The 22,709-nt window shown below is 38.5% G+C and overlaps 1 protein-coding gene across 1 annotated transcript in view; it reads left to right on the top strand.

Moving 5' to 3' along the window:
- The window catches only part of dntt (deoxynucleotidyltransferase, terminal), a 143,520-nt gene that overhangs the window by 51,308 nt on the left and 69,503 nt on the right, over positions 1–22,709 (top strand). The window contains exon 8 of the mRNA XM_038284050.1: positions 13,602–13,704. Coding sequence (XP_038139978.1) covers positions 13,602–13,704 — 103 coding nt within the window. The remainder of the gene's footprint in view (positions 1–13,601; positions 13,705–22,709) is intronic.

Raw genomic sequence — 22,709 nt, 5'->3', positions numbered from 1 at the left:
ATTATTTATAATAGTAAGACACAATCTTGGGAATTATATTAGTTTGGTTAACTGTTTAATTTCCATTTTAAAAAGGACTATTACTTTGTTCATCATTTTTTCTCCTCTTGTACTGTAGCTCCAGAGCAGGCCCCTGGTTACTGCTTCTACCTAGCTCTGGTGCTCTCTGCCTGGCTTCTTGCTCTGCACTCCTGCTACTCCTGTTTTAGCTCTATAGTACCTCCTTGCCTTACCTCCATGTAACCAGGTAATCCATCCCAAAAAAAAAAGGATTTTAAGGTCTGTGAAGGGACTGTGATCCATTTAAAGCTCTTGGACTCCCTGAACTGGGTATGGACTGGGTGTTTATTACTTATTTTCCTCTCGGTCTACCATGTTGAGTTGTACAGACAACAAACTGACTAGCAGTTAGAAACTCCTTCTATCAGATGATAAGGTGAGGCGGTGAAGCAAGCAGGTTTTTTGCATCATGTATGAGCAAAAAGTCGAGCGACCTACCATGGCTGACTGATGTAAAAGCTTAAATGTCATCATGTTTGTTGTGAATGCACCATTGGGTGTCTGTACATGGTTCATGTGTTTTACCTACCAGATAATAGTAGTTGATCCAACAAGATCATGAGCATGCTGATGAGGTAATCCATTTTAGGTTTTTATGGAGGTAAGCCATTTTATTTAGGTTTGTTGAATCAGTGATTTATTTAAAAGGTGCAGGATACCGGCCCCCAAAGACTGAAGTTTGATATCCTGTCATAGAAGATGTGCACTTTCAGGATAAGCATGTGGAATTGTGGAAATAATCTCAGCAGTATAGGTTTTCCTGAAGAGAAGTGCATCTTTGCCCAGGTCCTCTTTCAGGCAGCACAAATGCACTTGGTTACTATGAACTGTAGACACAAAAATGTTGGGAACAAAACTGTCCAAAAGAGAATGAAAAATTGACCAAGAAGGTTTTGTCAGGTTGCAGTTTAAATAATAACATGTCTTAAATGGTTACAAATACAACAAATCATATGTAACATTAAGATGTATAATGATTGTTTTTCACATGCTCAGGAATCCCTCAAAATTCTAAACTATACATAGTTTTACATGTTTTAGTTTGTTATTAGAATTTAGCAAAGCAACTCACCTGTAATAAAAATGTTATTCTTTTAAAAATGGTTTCAATTTTTGGTTACATTTTTTTTTTGTTGCTATATCTTTCCCTTTGAAGCTATGGTTTTAAATTCCTATTTGGTCTTTACAGTACATGCCTTTGAAACATTAAAATTAGGTTATATATCCCCTCAGAGGGTCCATATATTCTTCATAACAGCTGGACTGCAGCATACACTCATTCCCATGAAGACCACATCAAACACCACCAGAGGAGAACAATTCAACCTCTTCAACGTACAGAAGGACAGATGACAGCTGCAGAGATGTCTGATTATGTAAATAATGGCTCCTCAAGGAGGGAATGTTGTAAAATGAGCTGAGGAAAGTGATTAGAGCATCATGGATAGCTAACATCAAGATTGAAGGGGAGGAACTACTTCAGATTTATGGGCCAGTAGCTCGCTTCAGAGTGTGAAGCGGCCTGTGAGAGCAGTTAGGGATTTAAAACCGGCCAGATGAAACACCCATTTAACTCAAGTTAGATTTATGTGGAATTAGGGAGTGTCACATGATCCCTTATTGGAACCATGCAGAGATTTAATTGAAGGGTAATGACTTGTACACTTTAAGCCAGTGAGTTACTAATTTAGCATGTTCCTGCTGAAAAGCAGATCTCCAGACGGCATCATGATGCCTGGAACAGTTCAAACGCAGTCTAGGCTGCCAGCTGCACCACTAATAATCTTCAGATTCTCTTAAGTGTGACATATTAGCAAAGTTTCTTCTTCAAAGTCCCGTCAAAGCTCATTTTAATTACCTATAATTTGAGCATCTTATTAGTTTTCTCTTTGTGACCAATAGCCCTTGTCAAAAATTAGAAGTACAGTATACTATATACCTTCTCAAATAGATATTTTAGGCTCTATGGGACCTTTTATCTTTGGATGAGATACACAGAAATAAAACTCTGCTCCCCAAAGTTTTGGAGAATAAGGGCTGTGCTTCACAAGCTCGAGTTGTCATCCACTTCAGAGAGAAACAGCATGGCAGGGATTTGTTGATGCCACTGACATTAGGCTTATTGAAAGGACAGCTGTGGAAGGCGGGTGACAAGCCTTAAAAGCGATTTTGTTGGGGTGGGGGGGATTAAAAATAGATTAGGCGTAAAAATGCAGCTTCTACCAGCCCTGCATGTGAAAAGAATCGCACAGTGTCAGTGGAGCTCTGTATTTATTTCTGCGTGTTGCCAAAGAGTCCCTGCTGTGGATCTTGTGTAACATCAGATTGTCTGGAATATTAACTCAAAGTGACACTGATGAGGGGGGGCCGGCGGTGTCTGCTCTCCAAAGCCTCAAACAGGCACTGATTCTTATGCTTTGTTTGCCTTCAACAACAGCTAAGATAAGGATCCCTTATCGGTTTAATTCATGGTGTCATGATTGTTCAGCCCAACTCTATTATCAGCTCACAGGAGGGGAGAGCAAAACAAGTTGTCTGGTCTTAATGTATGATCCAGAGTGCAGAGTGCCTCTGCTTGCTTTCATGTTGCATTCATTAAAATTAGACAGAGCAGGAGATAGAAGGTGGGTTAATACATTGCTCCAGATGATTTGGTTTCTTCATCTATTTCCCAGTGATGGATGGACTCTCGATCTGCTCCTAATTACTGGTCTTGTTTGTGCTGTTAAACCATGACCTTCAATGTAGAATGCAGCTGTTTGCAGCAGATTGTCAATCAGCAAGGATAATACAAAAAGTAAGCTCATCTATGCCTGATGTCATGGTTCACATCAAAAAGGAGAGTAAAGGACCTCTTCCCTCAGGGTGGAGGTAAGCTACAGTCTTAAGTGTGTACTTCAAGAGTCTTATCGTTTTTTGAATGAGTAATATAAGTTTGCTTGTCAGATGGATAGAAAAACTTGCATTGAAATTGGAATTATCCAGCAGTTGCGGCTTCTGGTCTTTGAAACAGGGGTAGCCCAATGGTGTTGATTAAATCCAAGTAATGTATTCTAATAAAAATGTTGAAAGACAAAAAAACCCCAAAAAACATTAGTATAACAGGTAAAAACAGAGGACAAGTCGACTGTTTATCCTGAATGATCGCTGAGTCTCATGGGGAGAACTCCCCTCTACCTGGCCACTGTCAGTCGAAAATCTTTTAGCGTGCAAAAATTGGTAGAAAGCGCATTGAAAAGACAAGGTGATTTATGTCCGAACAACGTCTACATTTGGTTTAAAAGTTAAAGGTGAAAAGCTGTTATTTTCAGAGCCTTGAAAAGGCATTGAAAATTCAGTTTGCAACGTCTTTTTTAAGTGTCTATACCGTATTTTCACGACCATAAGGCGCACCGTACTAAAAGGTGCAGTCTCAATTATGTGTGCCATTACTGTATTTAACACACACATAAGGCACACCAGATTACACGGCGCGGGTTTTCTATACCGGTACACAGTGTTGTGCCTGAACGCGTTCATTGAACGAAAGTTCATGAACTCGTTCATATTTTGGGCGAACGTGAACTGAACGTACTGTATTACTGCCTGATGAACGTTATTGTGAACTCGTTCATTCTGGTGTCTGTGAACGGCACGCTCTCTCAGTTCAGCTCCGTTCAATAGGTTGCCAGATTTCTATAGAGTCCTCCAGGCGAAACCCCAGCTAAATCAAACCATAAATAGGCCTTAATATGTAGCGGGAAAAACACCCAATCTGGCAACACCAGCTACCAGCGTCGTAGCCTACAGCCGCGTGCGTCATCAAAACAAAATGCAGCGCGGAAGCTACAGCAGCATGTAGGCTACCGTGGAGGCGACAAAGCAGCAGTATGATCACTTAAAACAGTTTTATGACCAGGTGGTCGGTGAGGACGATGGCAACAAGTTTGCCCGCCGGCTTTCAGTAAAAAAATCCGCACTTCAGTAACCTTAAATTCCTACCTCTGCCTGGTCCCTCAGTTTGTGTTAGTAAAATCTTCTTGAGGTCTTCAACAGGGGATCCGCGACCCCTAGGGGGTCTACGGAGGTACTGCATGAGGGTCTGCATGGTTAGTTGATATTTTTATATTCCCTGCCTGCAATTTTTTCCCCCACTAATTGAAATGTCTTTAAATACTCATTAACATGAAATCAACACACTGTAGTAAACAGATAAATGGAGACAAAAGATGTCTTTCAGTCATCAATGCACACATTCAGCGACACACAGGAGCTCTTTCAAGCTGGGCACCGTTTCCTTCACAACAACCAGGAATCAGAATCAGAAAAACTTTAATAATCCCAGGGAGAAATTAATTTCTTTACATTACTCCATCTGTAATAGAGTGACTATAGGACACAATTTCATACAATATATATAGTTAGCGGGTCCCCGCTCCATCCCGCCATCAGTTTGGGGGTCCTTGGTCTGGAAAACATAGAAGACCCCTGTTCTTGAGGGTTTTACTATCCATGTAACTTGTTTGTTAAACCTGCCTGGTATATTTTCCAGGATTCCTTTTTAGTATGTATTAAAATGGAATTTCAAATGGAAAAAATTATTAAAAAAAAAAAAAAAAAAAACATTTGCACCTTAAAGACTACTTTCCTATTTTTCTTTTAATAATTACTCATAAAAAAAGGCCATTCAAGCAGCACATTTTTCCTGATGTTTTTGAGAATATACTTTCGGGGTGAAAGCTGCAGCTGCTACTAGTGTGAAGTGAATGGACAGCAACAAAGCGTTAAAGCAACAATGGGGAAATGCTGTCCCCTCAATGCTAATGTAAACCCTGGTTGGATAAGGATTCAAAACTGGATATGAAGATGAAATCTGACGCACAGTTTCAGAGTTACAACTGATAAAATAATTGCTGTCTGTGGTTCTACAGTAGGCTATGGTGTAATTGAGCAATATATGAAAAAAAAAAAAAAGAACTATGAACTAGTTCATTTTTTGGTTTTGAATTATGAACTATGAACTGAACTAGTTCATTTTAAAATGTGTGAACTGAACTTTGAACTAGTTCACGTAGAATGAGAACTTTCCCAACACTGCCGGTACATATCCTCTACTACGTTTAAATACCTCTACTGCGTATTTAAAAATAGAGCGGGAGCAAAACTGAGTATGCCTGTGCTTTAATCATGTATTTATTACAAAGTATTAATCAATCCCATTGAAGTCATCATCCTCTGTTTCTGAATTAAACAGCTGCGCTAAATCAGACATGCCAATTTCCCCTTCTTCGCTGTCAGAGTGACTTTCCGTGCCGCCCGGCTCCTCAGAAATGATGCCGGCTTTTGAACAACAGTGCTAGCAGACACGTTCGCCCAAGCATCTACAATCCATTCGCACACTGTGGCATAACTTGCCCGGCGCTGCCTTCCACTTTTTGTGAAACTGTGGTCTCCGTCGGTCATCCATCGCTCCCACGCCGCTAGCAGCCTTACTTTGAACGGCCGGTTCACACCGATGTTGAGCGGTTGAAGTTCCTTTGTCAGACATCCCAGAATAACAGCAAGCACAGCGTTCATTTGTTGTTTTTCACATCAGCTGTAAGATGGGCACGCATGGAGTGACAGATTAACAGCAATGGTGATGCGTGGAAAAAAACCACCTGGTCTCCTTACATACACCTCCCTCAGCCACTTTTTCATCATCTCCTCATCCATCCAGCCCTTTTCATTTGCCCTAATAACAACTCCAGCTGGAAAAGTCTCTTGAGGCAAAGGCTTTCTCTTAAAAATCACCATAGGCGGCAGTTTCTATCCATTTGCGTGGCAGCCAATCCACGCCCACACTTCCCCCTTTAACTTTCTCATGGCGGTCTGAATAACGTCTGCAGTAACAACACACATAGGGCGCACCGCACTATAGGGCGCGCCGCACATTTTGAGGGAAAAAAAAGATGTTTATATGCGCCTTATAGTCGTGAAAATACGGTAATTGGACTTAAGTGGGACAAAATCTGCCCGACCAAAGACAGCCCACTTTTCAACTCCTATTGATGGACTAATGCAAGACTATGACCGACCGACCAGATTTAGACTAAAAACCAACATCTTAATAACGTCTGGTGTTTATGGGTGGGTTATGCCAGGCGACTGGAATTCGCCTAATTCATAGGATGGTTGGACTCTGCCACCGCAAGTAGAGTGTAGATTTCTATAATTTGGGGCTAGCTGGAACCAGAGCCAATGTTCCCTCAGGTAGACAACAGTTAGAGGAGGTGGTTTTAGCTTCTGAACTGAAGGCATGTACCACTCCCCAAAACTCACTAGTACTGTACCACAGTATTATCCAGTGGGTAACACCTTCAAAGTTACAGAATGAGACAGAGGTGACCAGAAAAAGGTCCACACACAAGCAAGCACTTATGTGTTGGATACATCAGGGTCCTGTGGTACTCTATTTGCACGTTAAACATGTTAAATATGTGCATGAAAAGGTGGTTTATGAATGTCTGTATGAAGTAAAGCTGTAGTAGGAGGATTTGTTGCATGTGTGGATTTTTGGCAGACTATTGATGCCATACACTGGATGGAATATGGATCTCTTTTGGTCTAGAAGTGGATCTCAAGAATAAGCAGGGAGGGATACTAATAAAGAGGATGTGTGGATTTCCCTCCTAGACCTGCTAGCTCTGTTACTCAATCTAGGGTATCACAGTGCTTTGATTTATAGATGGTTCTGGTTTCATTTTCCACACCACCCTCTTACTTTCACCCTCTGAGCTGAGCTGAGCTCTCTCTTCCTCCTACAGATGACTTCCTTCTGTGGATTTTCCATTTGCAGCAACAACACTTCCCACTTCTTTATTATTCATACATGTCGCCTTGTCATCCATAGAAATTTGTAAATAGCTATGTATATTTTATAGGCCTTATGAATAATTTAGCAATTCCCCTCACACCATAAAAAAAGTAGGCAGGCTGAATTCACACCAGGTATTCATAATGTTCTTCAATTCAGCTTTGTGTTGCACCACATGCAGATAAACTCAGGGCAGCTACTCTACATATTGCATCTGTAAACAACCGAAACCTCAGATTCAGTCAAACTAAAAGAGAAAACAAAATAAACTCCTTATATGAAGCCATCTGCTATTCAACTTGGGCAGCATTAAACAGATTCTATCAGGTCAGTATGTCCTCTGGTTCAATGGCTAGGCAGAACAATAAATGGCATAGAGATTACTCTATCTATCTATCTATCTATCTATCTATCTATCTATCTATCTATCTATCTATCTATCTATCTATCTATCTATCTATCTATCTATCTATCTATCTATCTATCTATCTATCTATCTATCTATCTATCTATCTATCTATCTATCTATCTATCTATACAGCTAGAAATCTAAAATGAATAATTTAGATGTTAATGCAACACTATTTAACTATTCTTGTTTAAAAGGATATATGTTCTTGTTCATTCCACAATTCTGTTTATGCCACCATGACCAAAAAGGCCCAAACTTTTTTTTCTTATTGTGGTGACTTGCTCCCTTATTTAGCTACCTTTGAAGCTTTCCTGCAAACCATTCACAGCCTTTCGCCATTCCTTTAATACCGCTCACTCTGACTGCCGTCAGTCATTTCCTCGTGGCATGAAGGAGAGATCAAACACAGAGCCTTGTGGATGCAGAAGCGTCTTTGGAGACCTATCGCCCACAACATTCCCTGAAATTTTGCTTTGTTGTTAGCAGTGACACTGGAGCATACTTCTGGAGGATTTCTCCTGTTGTTTATTAAAGGCTTTCTGTGTTAACCTGTGTGTAATGTACGCACTCTCTGTCTGCCTGGGTGTATGTGCTAGTTAATGATCAGTTCGAAATGAATCATCGTGTTTAGCAGGAAGGAACTTGCTGGTAAGGACAAGTCCATCACCATAAGGTCCCCCTCCCCAACAATGTATGACACATTCCTCATCCTGCCTGAATGCCAGCCAGATCAGAAACCTACATGAGAAAGAGAGAAAAACAATAAAATCCTTGTAGATAAACTCTTTAATCTGTTTTAAATTGAAACTATTTAGACTCCAAATGGTTCTTGTAAGATTATGTTATTGTGTTTTAGACATTGAGATTTCTTGCAATAATTAGTACAGTATTCCTCAATTATATTCCAGTGACCTGTGACGTTTAGATGTGCCTCTGCTTCAAAACATCTGAGTCAAAATTTCAGGTCATTAGCAGGATTCTGGAAAACGTTACTGAGTGCTCAGGAGATAATTTAAGAATTTGATTCAGATGTGAAAGCAAAGACACATCTAAGGTGTTTGTGATGCATACAATTTACACTGTCCATAATAATACCCTTGAAACCTTTCCCTGGTCTCTCACATTGCAACTACAATCTTAGAAAATAGAAGTATTTATATGCATTTAGCTGCCCTGAAGCCAAATTCCTCCCCATTATTTATTTTTTATGCTAAATTGCTCATGTTTAGTCAGATTAGATTGGGAGCATCTGTGACAACATCTGTCATCAGCTTTTAAAGCCTTGTAACAGATTCTCAATTATTTTTACAACTTGGTTATAAACAGGGTTTTTCTTGTACTTAAATTGAACTTTTTTTAACCCATTCCATTGCAGCTCTAACTATTAAGGGTCTTCCTGTTGAAAGACAAATATTGACCCTTTTGTATGCCGTAAAAGTAAAAAAGCAATCCACTGGACTTTGTTTCCAAGTTTGAACACGATTCGCTTCCCATCCAGGAATCATTTTCAATTCAAAATGTCAGTAATAGTGTTGAGTTCAAGGCTTTATAGAGTGGACCAAAAACAGTGGATTGTTTTTTTATTTTTCTTAATTGCTATGACCTGGATGACTGAGAATCTTCACCAGCACACCCTTTTTTAGCTTCTGATATTTTCTCCTGTTATTGCCCTCTGTTAATCTTTCTATCAACTCTTTGTGGCTTTTACTGTTTATGCTGATAAAAGTTATCCCTGCGGCAAAATGTTGTCCCCACCCTATTTCATGGTGGTGAAGATTTTTTCAAGCAAAGTAATTGTTTCTCACTAAAATAAGGAGTAAAATGTAGCAATTTTCCTACAGGAGCGTCTTGTTGTACCTGTCTGACTGTGTCATTTACATGTATGTTATAAGGTGCTAGCCGTTCTTCTAGCTTTCTTGTCAGTCTTTGTTTTCATATTTTTTCTCTCACTGTGCAATAACACATGCCAACTACTGTGTAGCCTTTTTTAATTTTTTTTCTTATTTTATAAGGTCAGTACATCTGCAGTACAAGTAAAAGAATCCAAGTCAACTACTGTGTAGTCTTCCGTTAGCTCTTTACTGTGCAGAAATTTTTATATCAAAGGGGTAACGTATTCCAGGACATTACAACCTTATTCTTTTTTTGTGCTTTTTTGTACTATACACACTCATTTTATTTTGTCTGTTGTATTTTTTATTTTTAATGGTATCTTTGTCAGGATTTGATTGTGGTTTGAGGACCCAAATGCAGAGGCAGAGAGGCAGAGGTGAGTTTCTTGTGGATTTAATAAAAGGTAAACTGACAGCTGAGGCAGGAATCCAAATATCCAAAAAAATCAAACATGAAAAAAGTCAAACAAACCAGAAACCATGGAGAGTTCAGGGGGAAACAATCTCGATGAGGAAGACAAAGTGAGATGGAGTTGGAGGAAGTTTGACGAGGAACCAGCACTGAGGAACTGCACAAGGAGTGTATTTATGGCAGACTGAACAAAGAGAGGACTAACGAGCAGATTGGGAGCAGGTGTGAACAGAGCAGACTGGAAAGGAGCTAGGGAAAAAAGAGAACACTAGAGGGCAACAGAGGCCAAAAAATAAAAACCTGAAAACCTAAACTATAATCAGAAAACACAACAAAATAAAAATTAAACCAATAAAACTAGAAAACATGGAGCAAAGTAAAACTGAATGCTCAAAAGAAAACATAACAGAACCAAGACTGTGACAATCCTGCTTTAACTCTTTGTACTCTATATAAGCTACTGGAACCAGAATTTCCCAGAAGGATTAATCGCAAGGGATAAATAAAGTTGAGTCTAAATCTAAGTCTAATTCCAAGAAGTACCACAAATTTGAAGGCGTGTGCTATAAGTGCAAATAAAATGAAAAACAATACAATTCAGCCCTGCTTGCAGAGAGAGAGTATGTAGTTTGTAATAAGCTGGAGTTAATCTTTAATTAGCCCTCCATTTTCCTCCTTAGAGCAGCCTTAGCAGCTCTGATCTTGCTCATCATATGGTTGGATCTGGGGGTGTTGTAAGGCTCCTAGTTTTGAGACCTTAAGATGGTCTTCCTCTCTCTGAGCAGGCTCTGTACATCTGCAGTCATCCAAGGCTTCTTGTTGTGAGATATTCTGTGTCACCGGTCCAGAGTGGCAATGTCTGTATAGAAGTTAATGTAATCTAGTACTGGTGTGGTGTCCTTCTCCAAGCCCTGATATTCAAACATCTCCATAAAAAGTCTTCTCGAAACAGTCCTGTAGCTACTGAGGTAGGCCTTCAGGCAGGGATTTAATAATTCTTGGTGTAGATGGGATGTGGTATTGCCCTGACGCCCTGATTAATGTTGGACTAGAATCTGTCATATGTTTTCCTCCCTTGCAGCACCTATGATGGATTGATGTAATTTAGGGATGATTTTTTAAATCCACATGGTTTTGACCCCCCATTTTATTATAGATAGCTTCTGGATGCAACTTCTGGTGACTACTGATGGTGCCGTGTCCAAGGGCTAGTTTAGTATTTGCATCTGGAAGGATGTACATAACGATAATGAAAACAGCCATAAATTCTTGCAGTGGTTATATAGGCCTACATTATCTAATCATGAACTGCAGTAGCTGCTTACAGTCTTGGGGTCTGTGCGGAAGCTGTTGTTTATACAAACACACAGCCCCCCCTCCCCTCTGTTTTTGCCAGAGATAGCTGTTATATCCCTTCGCTGTAGCATGTGGCCTTCTTCAGGTCACTCTTCCATTACAGTCTACTTTCAAGAATGCTCAGCTCATTATATTTTAATGTATTAAATAGTTGTCCTGTCAACAGATTAATCAATTTAGCTATGGATCAGTGCAGCTCCTCTGGTCCATATTCGACTCTTTAGAGTCTTGCCTCTGAATGTGTATACCTACTGTATTTGTCTTGATGGGTTTGGTAATGCATCAGACTCTTTTAATCATACCTGTCAAGTTTTTGAATTTAAAATACCAGAAACTCACAACTGTAAGTTGTCTGACTATTTCAAGATATGCACAAGAAATCTACTTAGCAACCAATTGCAAACAAAAAAAGGTGATCTGTGTATGACTAGTGATGATAGTAACATTTTCATTTGGAGATGGAGATTTTTTTAGTATAGAATTTTATGAAACAATAATACGTGAAATTTAGAGGAAACTGTTTATATGGGAGGTAGATGGGAAATAATGGTAAAATACACTTCTGACCCAAATGCAGAATCAATTCAGTTAAGAAAGTGAAAAGGATTTATTGACCAAACAATGAGAAACAGACAGTACGATTTCCTTCAGGAGTGTAAGGAGGTTCCGTGAATGGCGGCGTTTGGAATGGGAATTAGAAGGGAATTTGAAGAAACAGAGCTTACTTCTGAAAACCTTGAGCGGGCTGTGGAGGGAGGATGGTCTTGGTCCCAAGTGGGGAGATTGATGGTTAACCTCTGATAGTGTGAGATGGATGGAATTACAGAGTTCTGATGGAGCCAGGTAACTTGCTGGTAAATCCACTAGAAGGTGAGTCGGTGAACTGAATCCTCTGAAACCAAGCCTGAGAAAAAACCTAGAGACAACAAGGACAGGGATATAGCAACTTCAGGCAAGTTCACTGGAGATAATCAAACTACTAGGCAAGGGTTCAACAAGAGGTGGCCAGAAAGAGCGCTGAGTGAAGGCTCTGCTGCACTTTTAATCCCAGCACTCTGATGTAGCTGACAAGCTCCACCTGTGTAGGCAGCCCAGGTACTCCACCAAGATCCTCTCAGAAGAAGATGCATCCCTCATACTCAAACACACACATGGGAACCCTGATAGTAATTACATAATTGATTGAACAATGTTTTATGGAGTGTGGGGGAATATTGTTAGGGTAGGGTTAGGGTTTGTTGACATATGATTGTCTCCTATAAATGAAAATTGTCTTAGAAGTGGAAGCTTCAATACAAAAAGGTACGCAAAAAACTAGAAAAATATAGTTCAAATACCCTTCACCATCATCAACATCATCATCTTCTGAACCTTTGCTGATCCCTTCTTTCAGTCGAGTGCAATATTATGGTTAAGGTTCTCAGTCATCCAGGTCATAGTCATTCCATAAAAGTTAAAAAACAATCCACTGGACTTTGTTTGCAAGTTTGAAGCCATTTCGCTTCCCATCAAGGAAGCTTTTTCAATTTAAAATGTCAGAATTAGCATTGTTTTCCAAGCTTTATAGAATAGCCCAACAAAGCCATGTTTTGGCTTAGAAAACATAAAAATTCAACTGGAAGAACAGGTCCGCCCCTCAGAAATGGGCTCGTTTGAGGTCTTTGTTAGCCTCCTTCAGTCTTTCCCAACTTTTGAAAACAGTTGGTTGCACAGGATATTTTAGGAGTACCAGAGCAAAGGGTGATGATTACATCACCAAACATCCAGATTTATAATTTATAAAATGCATTCTATTTAACGATTAAACCATGCTTGTTGTTCATAAGATCATATTAAATCTGGTAGAATAAAAATCATTACAGATCTAATTTCTTTATTGAAAAAATGTGTAAAAGTTGAAGATAGGTTAAACATAATTCTAATCCCTTTCCACATTACATTAGCTGCATTCAGATCTAGTCTGAATTTCACTATCTGTATTCTTTTAGGATTCACTCCTTGTTCTGTGACTTACATCTGTATCAAAATACTTTTTTCTTTATCTGACATCCTCTGTTGAGATGTCCAGGTTTTGCTACCACACACAGCTATAGTAAGACTATGATTCTTTTCCGATCTATATGACTGACAGGACTTTAAAATACATTTTTGTGTTATGGTCATAAAACCATGAACTGATTAAAATCTGTTCTGTTTAAAAGACACAACTTTAAAGTAATGTTGTTAGATATAGCTAAAGAAATGGAGACATACTATTAGAGTAGAAGTATGGGTGTGTAATTGATTGAGCTGCCAGATAGAGGCTCTTATATACTGTTTGTGTGTGTATATGTTTTCTGTGGGGGTTCTGCGGAGGTTTATCTGACATGTCTTCTTGGCAGATACAGTAATCCTGTCATCATAACCTTACAGGGCTCAGACGTGCCTTCATCACAGTGGTACTGAGAAAACATTTTCTGCAAACTGGAAGGTTCATTAAATCAATCCAAGCAAACCCCCAAAAAGATGCTTTTGTTAAACAGCAATTCAATGCAAAATAAGACTCTCATGCCCATTGCTTGTTATAGTTACTGTAAAGTGCTTTTTCAATCCAGTAGTTTTTACTTTAACAATACTTTGCTTTTTGATTTCTAGGGGGAAGGACTTTGGCCATGATGTAGACTTTATCGTGACCACACCAGAACTGGGACAAGAGGAAAGCCTTCTGATCGACGTGATTGATTATCTGAAAAAGCAAGTAAGTAGATGCTTTCAAAAAGATTTTAAGCTTTGTGTTCAAAATACCATGAACTACTCAGAGCAACCATAATGATATCCATATATTACTGCTTTCTGAAGTCCAGTTTTATTTTTTATTATCCTTTTCATACTAGTTTTTAATGTTCTTAAATTTCTTTTGGTTTTGTAACACCATCAAATTAGTTTTTTTGTTGTAGTACAAAAATTAGATATATTTTAAATAAAAAATGCAAACATGATTTCCCATGGCTTTCTGTCAGCAATGCCTTAAAAATTCCATAAGGTCAGTTCAATCTGAATGCCTCACGGAAAGAAAGAGACAATTAAAAGAATTTTACTGATGCAATTATTTATTATTATTAGTCTTTTGTGCTCAGACCTCAGCAGGAAACATTAGCGCTAAATTTTACTTTAATATACATAAGCAGGTGCATGAGAAGAAGGGATGTTTCCACCCAGGCCTGAAACTGATGGTGGAGTGGAGGTAGATGAAGTTGGTTCTGGTTGGCGAGACAATCTGCTTGTGCGCAATGATGAGATCCAGTAGACTGTGTGAGCTGATACTAGTGGTTCAATCGGGACCCCGGAAGATGGATGTCCAGTTTGGTTAATACAGGTTAGCATGAAACTGTCCATGATGAGCAAGCATTTAGCGACAGTGGAGAGGAAAAACTTGAGAAGAAACCTCTGGCAGAACCAAGCTCCACATGGCGGACTCCTGCCGGACCGATTGAGATGAGATGGGGGCCGCAGTAAGAGTCTGGGAGGAATGACACTCTGATAGGGACAAGGTTTAAGAAGCCCCATGAAAAAGCCAGATGGAGCTTAGCTACGATGGTGGAGAAGGGGGTGGAGGTGGGTTGAATTCAGGTCATCTGAGTGAAAATGAGACATAGTGCAACCACTGATTGTGCTAGCTGAGCAGCAGGTGGAGTCGTGGATTTAAAGAACTTTTAAAATGGACTCTGAACGCCGATTGGCTTCATAGAGTTGTGGTTCAGAGCTGATTGGTTTACGTCAGAGGCAGGTGAGCCTCTGATGATGAGGCAGGTAATTTAGTTTCTTCCGTTGAACTACCGCCTAGGTTTAATTTTAACACTTTCAACACATAGCTAAGTGGTGTACAAAATAAAATGATACAAAACATTAGCACAGACGTAGATATTCAATGGCAAGTAGAAATGACTAGAAACTATTCTACTGCTACCCCTGACAAGCATCAGCCTTCTTAGTTTTTAGCAATGTCTGTGAATAATCTTAACTTTGTGGTCTCAATACTTGATGGAATTGCTGTTTGTTTGAAAAGCACTAAAATGTATTCTGTTTTTCGGATTTAAAGCCCCTAGGTAAGAATCAAGATCATTTAAAGTATGTTGAAGTGAATGGGGAGTCAGTCTATGTAATGTGTTATTTTTGGTGTGAGATCATGTTAATGACATGGGTAGCAGTGGAAATTTTGATCATGCGGGTGAATGGCGTGCTATAGTCCAGTTTTGTAGAAATAAAATGCAAAATAAATAAAAGTATAAATTAAGATTTCCACTTCAGAAGATGAATATCTAATATAAAAAAGTTTACAACTTACCCCAAGCTTCCTGACAGAATAGAACTCAACTTTATTTGTCAGGCATTGTCACAAGTATAAAGCAACGAAATTCACTCTCTGCAGTGTGGGGGTTAAGGGTCTTGCTCAGGGACCCAGAGTGTCAATCTGTGGAAGTGGGGCTTGAACTCAGAATCTCTGGGATCGGGGATTTCTCTTTAATGATTCAGTAACTTGTTTAATGGCAGTAACTCATACATTATTTTTTTTAAACAGGTGCTGTAGGTGTTGATAGCTTTAGGCAGGAAGGACTTCCTGTATCTTAAAAAAATCTTCTGAACAGAATACTCACTGTTGTCCATAATTTTCTTAACTTTATGAAAAATACTACTTTGTGAAATAATCTTCAGAGGTTCAGGAGGAGTTCCTATGACGGAGGTGGCCTTCTTAATTAGCTTTTTGAGCTTTTTAAGTCATTAGCTCTAATCCTGTTACCCCACACTCTCCACAAAAGACTTATAGAAGAAATAGTTTATATACTTAAACAGTCTGAGCATCTGCAAAATACCTAAGCGATTTCTCGAGAGATGTATAACTTAAATTACTTAGCATCATCTGAATAGAGGTGGTACATCTGTAAAAGATGCTAAAATGCCGCAGTGGGATGGGAGTGTGATTGATTAAAAAACTAAAATGTAAAAGGTTTCAAAACAGAAGGCTGAGGGTCACCATAAAGATCTTTATCTAGGAAACTAGAGCAATCAAAAACACTAGATATGCTGGCAAAAAATTATCTTTCCCTTTAAGAAAATGTGGAAAAATTGAAAAAAAAATAAAAAATAAAAAATAATACAGTAAAATATGGTTGGTGTGTGTATCTGAGAGAGGGTCTGTACCTGTTAAGCAAAATCATGAAAAACACTTTATTTGGCTTTAAGATCCAAAGGAAGCAGCAGCAGCACAGTCATTTCCACTTTGCATAAAAAAAGAAAGAAACAAGAAAGCAAGAAATAAGAAAGAAGAGCAATATGCTAATGAAAACCGGATTTGTTTCTGGCTCTAAATGGCTTTGCAAAAACAAAAAATTTGGAAATACACGCTTTTTGTTGTATACACCATACCACTGATAACTGTCTCTAAAGGCTGAATATAGGATTTTTTTTCCATAAACTACTACTTACAAACTTAATTCTATCCAAATTTTTCGATTTTTTTCGATTTTCTAATTTTAGTTCTTTTTTTTCGATTTTGTTTTTAGTTTCTAATAAATAGGAAGTGAATTTCGATTTTCTGCCAGTCAGTGCTTCATTTGACCTCTTTTAAAAGAAATGTAAAAGATGTTCATTTGTGTTAATCATGGTTTCAAATGCTTCTAAAAATGAACTCTAATCGAAACTTAAAATATATTTTTAACACAGACGTCTAAAAAGCATCAGAGCTATACTGTACCTTTCAGCTTGACTACTGATTTCACACACAGTCAAATGAGTTAGAAAGCTTTATAAGGAAAGACATGTTTACACAGCAGCATCAGCACATTCATTCTGTACTCATACTGTAAAATATCTTACAGAGAAGCACATGAGGCTGTGTATGAACAGCGAATCTTTCAAAACATTTATTGCAAATGAGTGAGTGGGTGAAAGTGAGAGTTTTTTTTCTATTTATTTAACAATCAGTCATCAGGAATGTGGACACATTCAGACACGTATTCTCATTATCAACCAAAAAGCCTCACTGAGTTTCCCTTAAGAGTCTCTAATAAAAAACTGTGATTTTCCTGCATCGTATGAATTCTGCGCTTCCTCCTGTGCAGCGTCGACAGATGCTCCTCAGCCGACACCTCCCAATTTTCCAGCTGTAAAAGCGCCTCTCACACAAAAAATAGAAATCTACCCCCGTGATGCACATGTGTGAATAGTAATGTGCCAAAAAACAGTCTGAACCAGATTGTCAACACCTGCCCAAGAACATCTTTGGTGTTGATGTGTGAAAATGGGCTTGAGTTTGTTACAAATGTGTTCACAAGCCATGGTGCTGTCTGCCAAAAATAATTCAGTAGAGCCCTGATCATGTTTGAAGCTCAAATCTTTGCTTCAGGCAATTTTTTTTGTTTTTACACAGAAGAGCAGAGTTTCACCCCAAAAAGTTTGATAGTTGCATAAAAAAAACATATAACTATCACAATAAAAATTGCAATAGAACATACCTCCAAATATTTTCACTTCTTAGGTGGATTTTTTTATGGATTACTTAAGACTTTGTAAGAAGTGAAGCTTTAAGGTCCAAGTCATTTTTTAAGCTGCTTGGATAAGTTTACCAATTTGTTCACCTGACAAAGTGTCATGATTGTTCTTTCTGGGCTTTTTGGTTCTGTTTGTTTTTGAGTTTGCAGTTACACTTCGATTTATGTCATTTTCTGTTGTCTAAGTCATTGATATAATTTCCATTTTGTGTAATTCTAGTTGTTTTCTGGTTGTGAGCACTGTCTTGTATTTCTTGTTTAAGCCCCTGTCACACCTTTACGATTTAGCCAGAGTATGCCTGACGTCCAAGGATCTCTTAAAACTCTGGCACACGCTGAACTTTCTATGTATTTTTCAGTTGTGGGCCTATACATAGAGTATTCATAATGAGTGTAGAGCGTATGTCCTATGACAGCCTAAGTTATGAATAACGCATGGCAGCATAATGCCCATAAAATATAACAAGTCAGTGTCCTGAGGGGGGGCAGGAATGCGCATAAAAACTTCTTTTTTTTTTATCGCAGTATTAATCTAGCTGCTGTTTACTGCTGGCCAAAAAAAAAAGAAGAAATAAATAAAAACAAAAAGAAAGAAATATGGTTTTCAGTCACAGCAGATTCAGCGTCACATTTGCTCTGAAGTCTGTTGTTTGTGGGCGTGAACGCAGGAAGGATCCATCAAGCTCAACTTCACGCTCACCCTATGATGGGGATGAAGTCTGGAGGAGTACTGATGGTTTCCTCCTGTGAACCCCCTTTTATACCAAAATGCTGCCAATACGCCATTATTCAGTAGCTGTAAGTATATCAACATATTCTCATTATCAGTTCGTATGAAATCGTACGAAAAGTTATGCACACTATTTCGTACGTTTTGGACGTTTTTCCTCAAAAAACCACATCAGTGCGCATGCGCTGGCAGACAGAAAAAAAAGCAGATCCGCGGACGGACGTAAAACTGGGAAAAACAGTGCAATCATCACTTATTCATGTCTCTAACTACGCTGCTTGCTGTTTTATATCTTAGGGTTAGGGTCAGGGTTAGGGCTAATTGTAATTTATATTCTATATTCATGAATGGTGCGTCAGATGCGCATGCGCATACGACGAAAAAAAACTTCCAAATCGTATGAAATTACGGTGCATAACTTTTCGTACGATTTCATACGAACTCATAATGAGAATACAATGAGTATATCAACGATCAAATACTGTAAGTTACCTGTAGCTTATTGCCTACGTATGAACATATCCCGGCATATGTCAAGAAATTTTGAGCATGCTTTCTCGACATACTAGTCGTATGTCGACGTTTGCCCGCTGGCTTCAGTGTGCTCATAACTTATACAACACGTACCAATAGCTTAGCCAACGTATGCCAGTATTTCTGCCAGATTTTTCATATGTCAAGCATACGTTGGCTAAATCGTCACGGTGTGATAGGGGCTTTACCCCCTGTTGCCCCCTTGTGCAATTCTCTTTTTCCTAGCTCCATCCTAGATCCTTCTCTCCACACCTGCTCCCAATCAGTTGATTACTCCATTCATTGTTCTGTTTGGTTTATATATTTCTCCTATGCAGTTACTGGTTGCTGATTCTCTTCATTCCTTCATTCCTTCCTTTACCTATGTCAGGGGTTGGCAACCTGCTGCTCCATAGCTGCTTCCAGCTCTTTAATTCCTCCTTGCGGCTCCCTGGAGCTTTTTCAAAAATTTATAAAAATGGAAAAAGATGGATTTATTTTTTTGTTTGTTTTAATATGGTGTGCAGGAGGTCAAACAAACATTCATTATGTTTTCAAATGCTGTAAAAATTTGTATGATTAATAAATTTAAACAATAATTGCTAAACTTCTGTCAACGAAGATTGGCGTCATAGCCTGCAACACACGTTTCAGCACGGTGCCGTGCCAGGCAGGTGGCTGTTCTCAAGAAAGCGGCAGGTCTGTCTTGGACCATGGATCCCAAAGCAAAAAAAAGGAAATAGCTGATGAGAACAGAGAACTTAATCGTAAAGAATTGCCTGGATGTTTGCTTTGTAATGAGAAGTTGCCAAATAATAAAAAGAGTAATTTGCAAAGGCATTTCCAGGGAAGGCATACTAAATATGCAGCCGACCATCAAGCTGGGATTGAGAGAAAAAGTGTGATTGTAGAACTTCTGGATAAATTAGAGGAGAGCAAAGATAGATTTAAGAAGTGGTTTGCATATCCAAACTCCATTAATGTTGCTAGTTTTCATGCAAGCATGGAAAACCGTTCCCAGATCTAACAGGTAGTGCAGGCATGTGTACTTTCTTCCATTTCTCCTCCTAAATCCTCTAAATAAAAATAACACCAAAAATCAAATTTATTTAACTATGTTTCAGCAGAGTAGTCACATGATTTGACATTTTCTCCAGGATAAGCATCTAATCATGAATTCATCATATTGTATATACAAGCCCACATTGTCCTTTTTTTTTTTAAAGTGGGCTAACACACTAAGAGCCCATGTTGCTATACAAGGCTTATGTACGTTTTTTTTTTTACATTTTTGTGGCATACAGATTTATTTATTTTTTTTTTTTTTTGGTCCAATATGGCTCTTTGAGCAATTTTGATTGCTGACCCCTCATCTATGTGTGTTCCCCTTTGTTCTTGTTCCTGGATTAGTTATTTCTGGATTTATGTTTTTGTTACCATTTATTATTAAATCTGCAATAAACCACCTCAGCTTTCGTCTCTGTAAAACTTAAAACATCCTGACACAAAGTTTTCTAATATAGCTTTCATTATATCTTAAAGTGCAAAAACCATTGTAGCAAAGCATACTGAAACTTTTTCTTTAATTTCACTAAAGGACACGACAAGTGAAATCTAGGTATTGGCCCCTTTTGTTGTGTGAAATTGAACAAAGTTTAAAATGTCACTGACTTTGATAGGTAACGTCCAATTGGTTATACTGTATCACAAACTTGTATGAGAGCTTTTAGGGCTCACCCTGTAATGGAAAATGGATCATTTGATTGAAAATAGTGAAGATGGAAAGGTGGTTGAAAGGATGAAAGAAAAAAGGAGGAGAGCCTGAAAGTCAAAGAGAGACAGGTAATGAAAGCAAAGGGAAGCCATTAGAAAATGAAAATGTGAGAGCCACAGATAAAACATGGGGAAACACAGTAATAGCTATGTTTACATACACTTTACATTTTAATTAAGGGAAGCATTGAAATCATAACAATTACTTGTAATAAATGACAAATCACGTGTGCTGCTGGGGAATCCAATTTAAACTCACTGCAGGTAAACAGTTCTCTAAGCACACTGAAGCTGGGACTTAATTGGAAATGAGCAAATATTGAAGCATTTTTTGTATTAAACCATTAAAGGTCTAAATAATCTATTACAGGGAACTGAGTTATATTTTCTATATCGTTTTTGGGATAAAGCTTTGTTTGTATGTAACACTAAAGATGTCCAGCTGGTCTAATTTTAAATGGTTAGACATATAAACATATAATTTTTTATTTATGTATTTAGAATAAACAAAAAAAATCAATATTGTTAGATTTTCTTATTTAAACAAGGATTAAATAAATAAATAAATAAATAAATAAATAAATAAATAAATAAATAAATAAATAAATAAATAAGGTCTGTTACATTTACATCTGCAGGTCTCTGGATATATGTTAATACCACCTTTGCATATTTAGACACAGATTTGACTTAGAAAGTTCATACAGAAAGTATTAAAGTACCTATAAAGATATTTTTGAAGTTATCATTGTTAGATCAAGATCTAGACTTTGAGACATTTTTACACATGCATAAGACTCAATGAAAACTATGCTGATGTACATCTGGCTGCATGTTTGGAGTCTGTGTCCTACTAGAAAGGGAATCTCCACTCCTTTTTTCCAGCATTTTATTGTATGTACCATCATTATCTCTCTACTCTCCCCAGCATCCTTGTCCCTGCTAAAGAAAAGCGTTCCCACAGCATGATGAAGCCTCTTTTATATTACATCACATTTAGGTTGATATGCAGTTATCATCAGACCAGCACTTCTGTTTCAACATCTTTGCTAAGTCCCCTGCAGGGGTTGTGGGAAGCTCTAAACTTAGACTTCTTAGACTTAGACAACTTTTATTGTCATTTTGTATGCACAGCATGTATACAAAACAAAATTTTGTTTAGTACAACTTTTAGATTGTAAAGAATATTTCCATTCCATAAAGTGCAACAGTGATCAAATGTAAACAGTTTTGGAGAAAAAAAAAAGAACATGGTACAGAAAATGCATGATATGGAAGTTCAGAGCATTCATTTATATGGTGCAAATATGCAGTAATTTGGGTTTGGTGTTATCGGTGTGATGCAGAGTTTTTTTTAACAGTTCAGCAGTCTGATCTCAGTGGGAAAGAAACTGTTGCAGATTCTGCTCGACCTGCATCGAATGCTGCAAAGCTTCTTCCTAAAGGGCAGCAGGGAGAACTGTCCATGGTGGGGGTCTGAGGGGTCAGTGGTGATGTTACAGGCTCCGGACATGCAGCGCTGAGATGAAATGTCTTTTATGGAAAGAAGAGAAGCCCCGATGATCCTCTCTGCTATTCTCACTACTCTGCTCACTTTCTTCCAGTCTGAGACGCTGCAGCCTGCACACCACTCAGTGAGACAGCTGGTCAGAACGCTCTCTATGGTGCTACTGATGAAGGTGATAAGGATGAGTGGGGGCAGGTGGGCTCTGCTCATCCTCCGCAAGAAGTACAAGCGCTTCTGTGCCCTTTTGACCAGTGAGGCGGTGTTTATATTCCAGGTGAGGGTGTCTTTGATGTACACCCCCAGGAATTGGATGCTGTTGACCACCTCTACAGGTGAGCTGTTGATGAGCAGTGGAGCATAGTTAGGCGAGTTTTTCCTGAAGTCAACGATGATCTCCTTCGTCTTCTCCACGTTCGGGATCAGGCTGTTCTCTTTGCACCAGCCCACCAGCTGCTCCGCCTCCTCTCTAACTCGTGATTTCCAATGGTTTCATTTTGTTGTTGCCTTTATTCTTGATGCTATTAAATCAGAGCTAGATTAGAAAAGTAAACACTTGATTCAACACATTGCATTGTTGATTTCTGCAGCTCCCCCAGAGTTATCTTGGGTCTTTCAGTTGCTTTTCTAATTGATGCTCTTTTGGGTGGTTTTTCCCTTGGACAGCAATTTCTTGGTGGGTTTTTCTTTGTTCA

This window comes from Cyprinodon tularosa, unplaced genomic scaffold (assembly GCF_016077235.1).
Source record: "Cyprinodon tularosa strain WSP-4 unplaced genomic scaffold, ASM1607723v1 ctg199, whole genome shotgun sequence".
In the NCBI taxonomy this organism is placed as follows: domain Eukaryota; kingdom Metazoa; phylum Chordata; class Actinopteri; order Cyprinodontiformes; family Cyprinodontidae; genus Cyprinodon; species Cyprinodon tularosa.
Note: the sequence above shows the minus strand (reverse complement) of the source record. Positions and strands in the feature narration are given on the sequence as shown.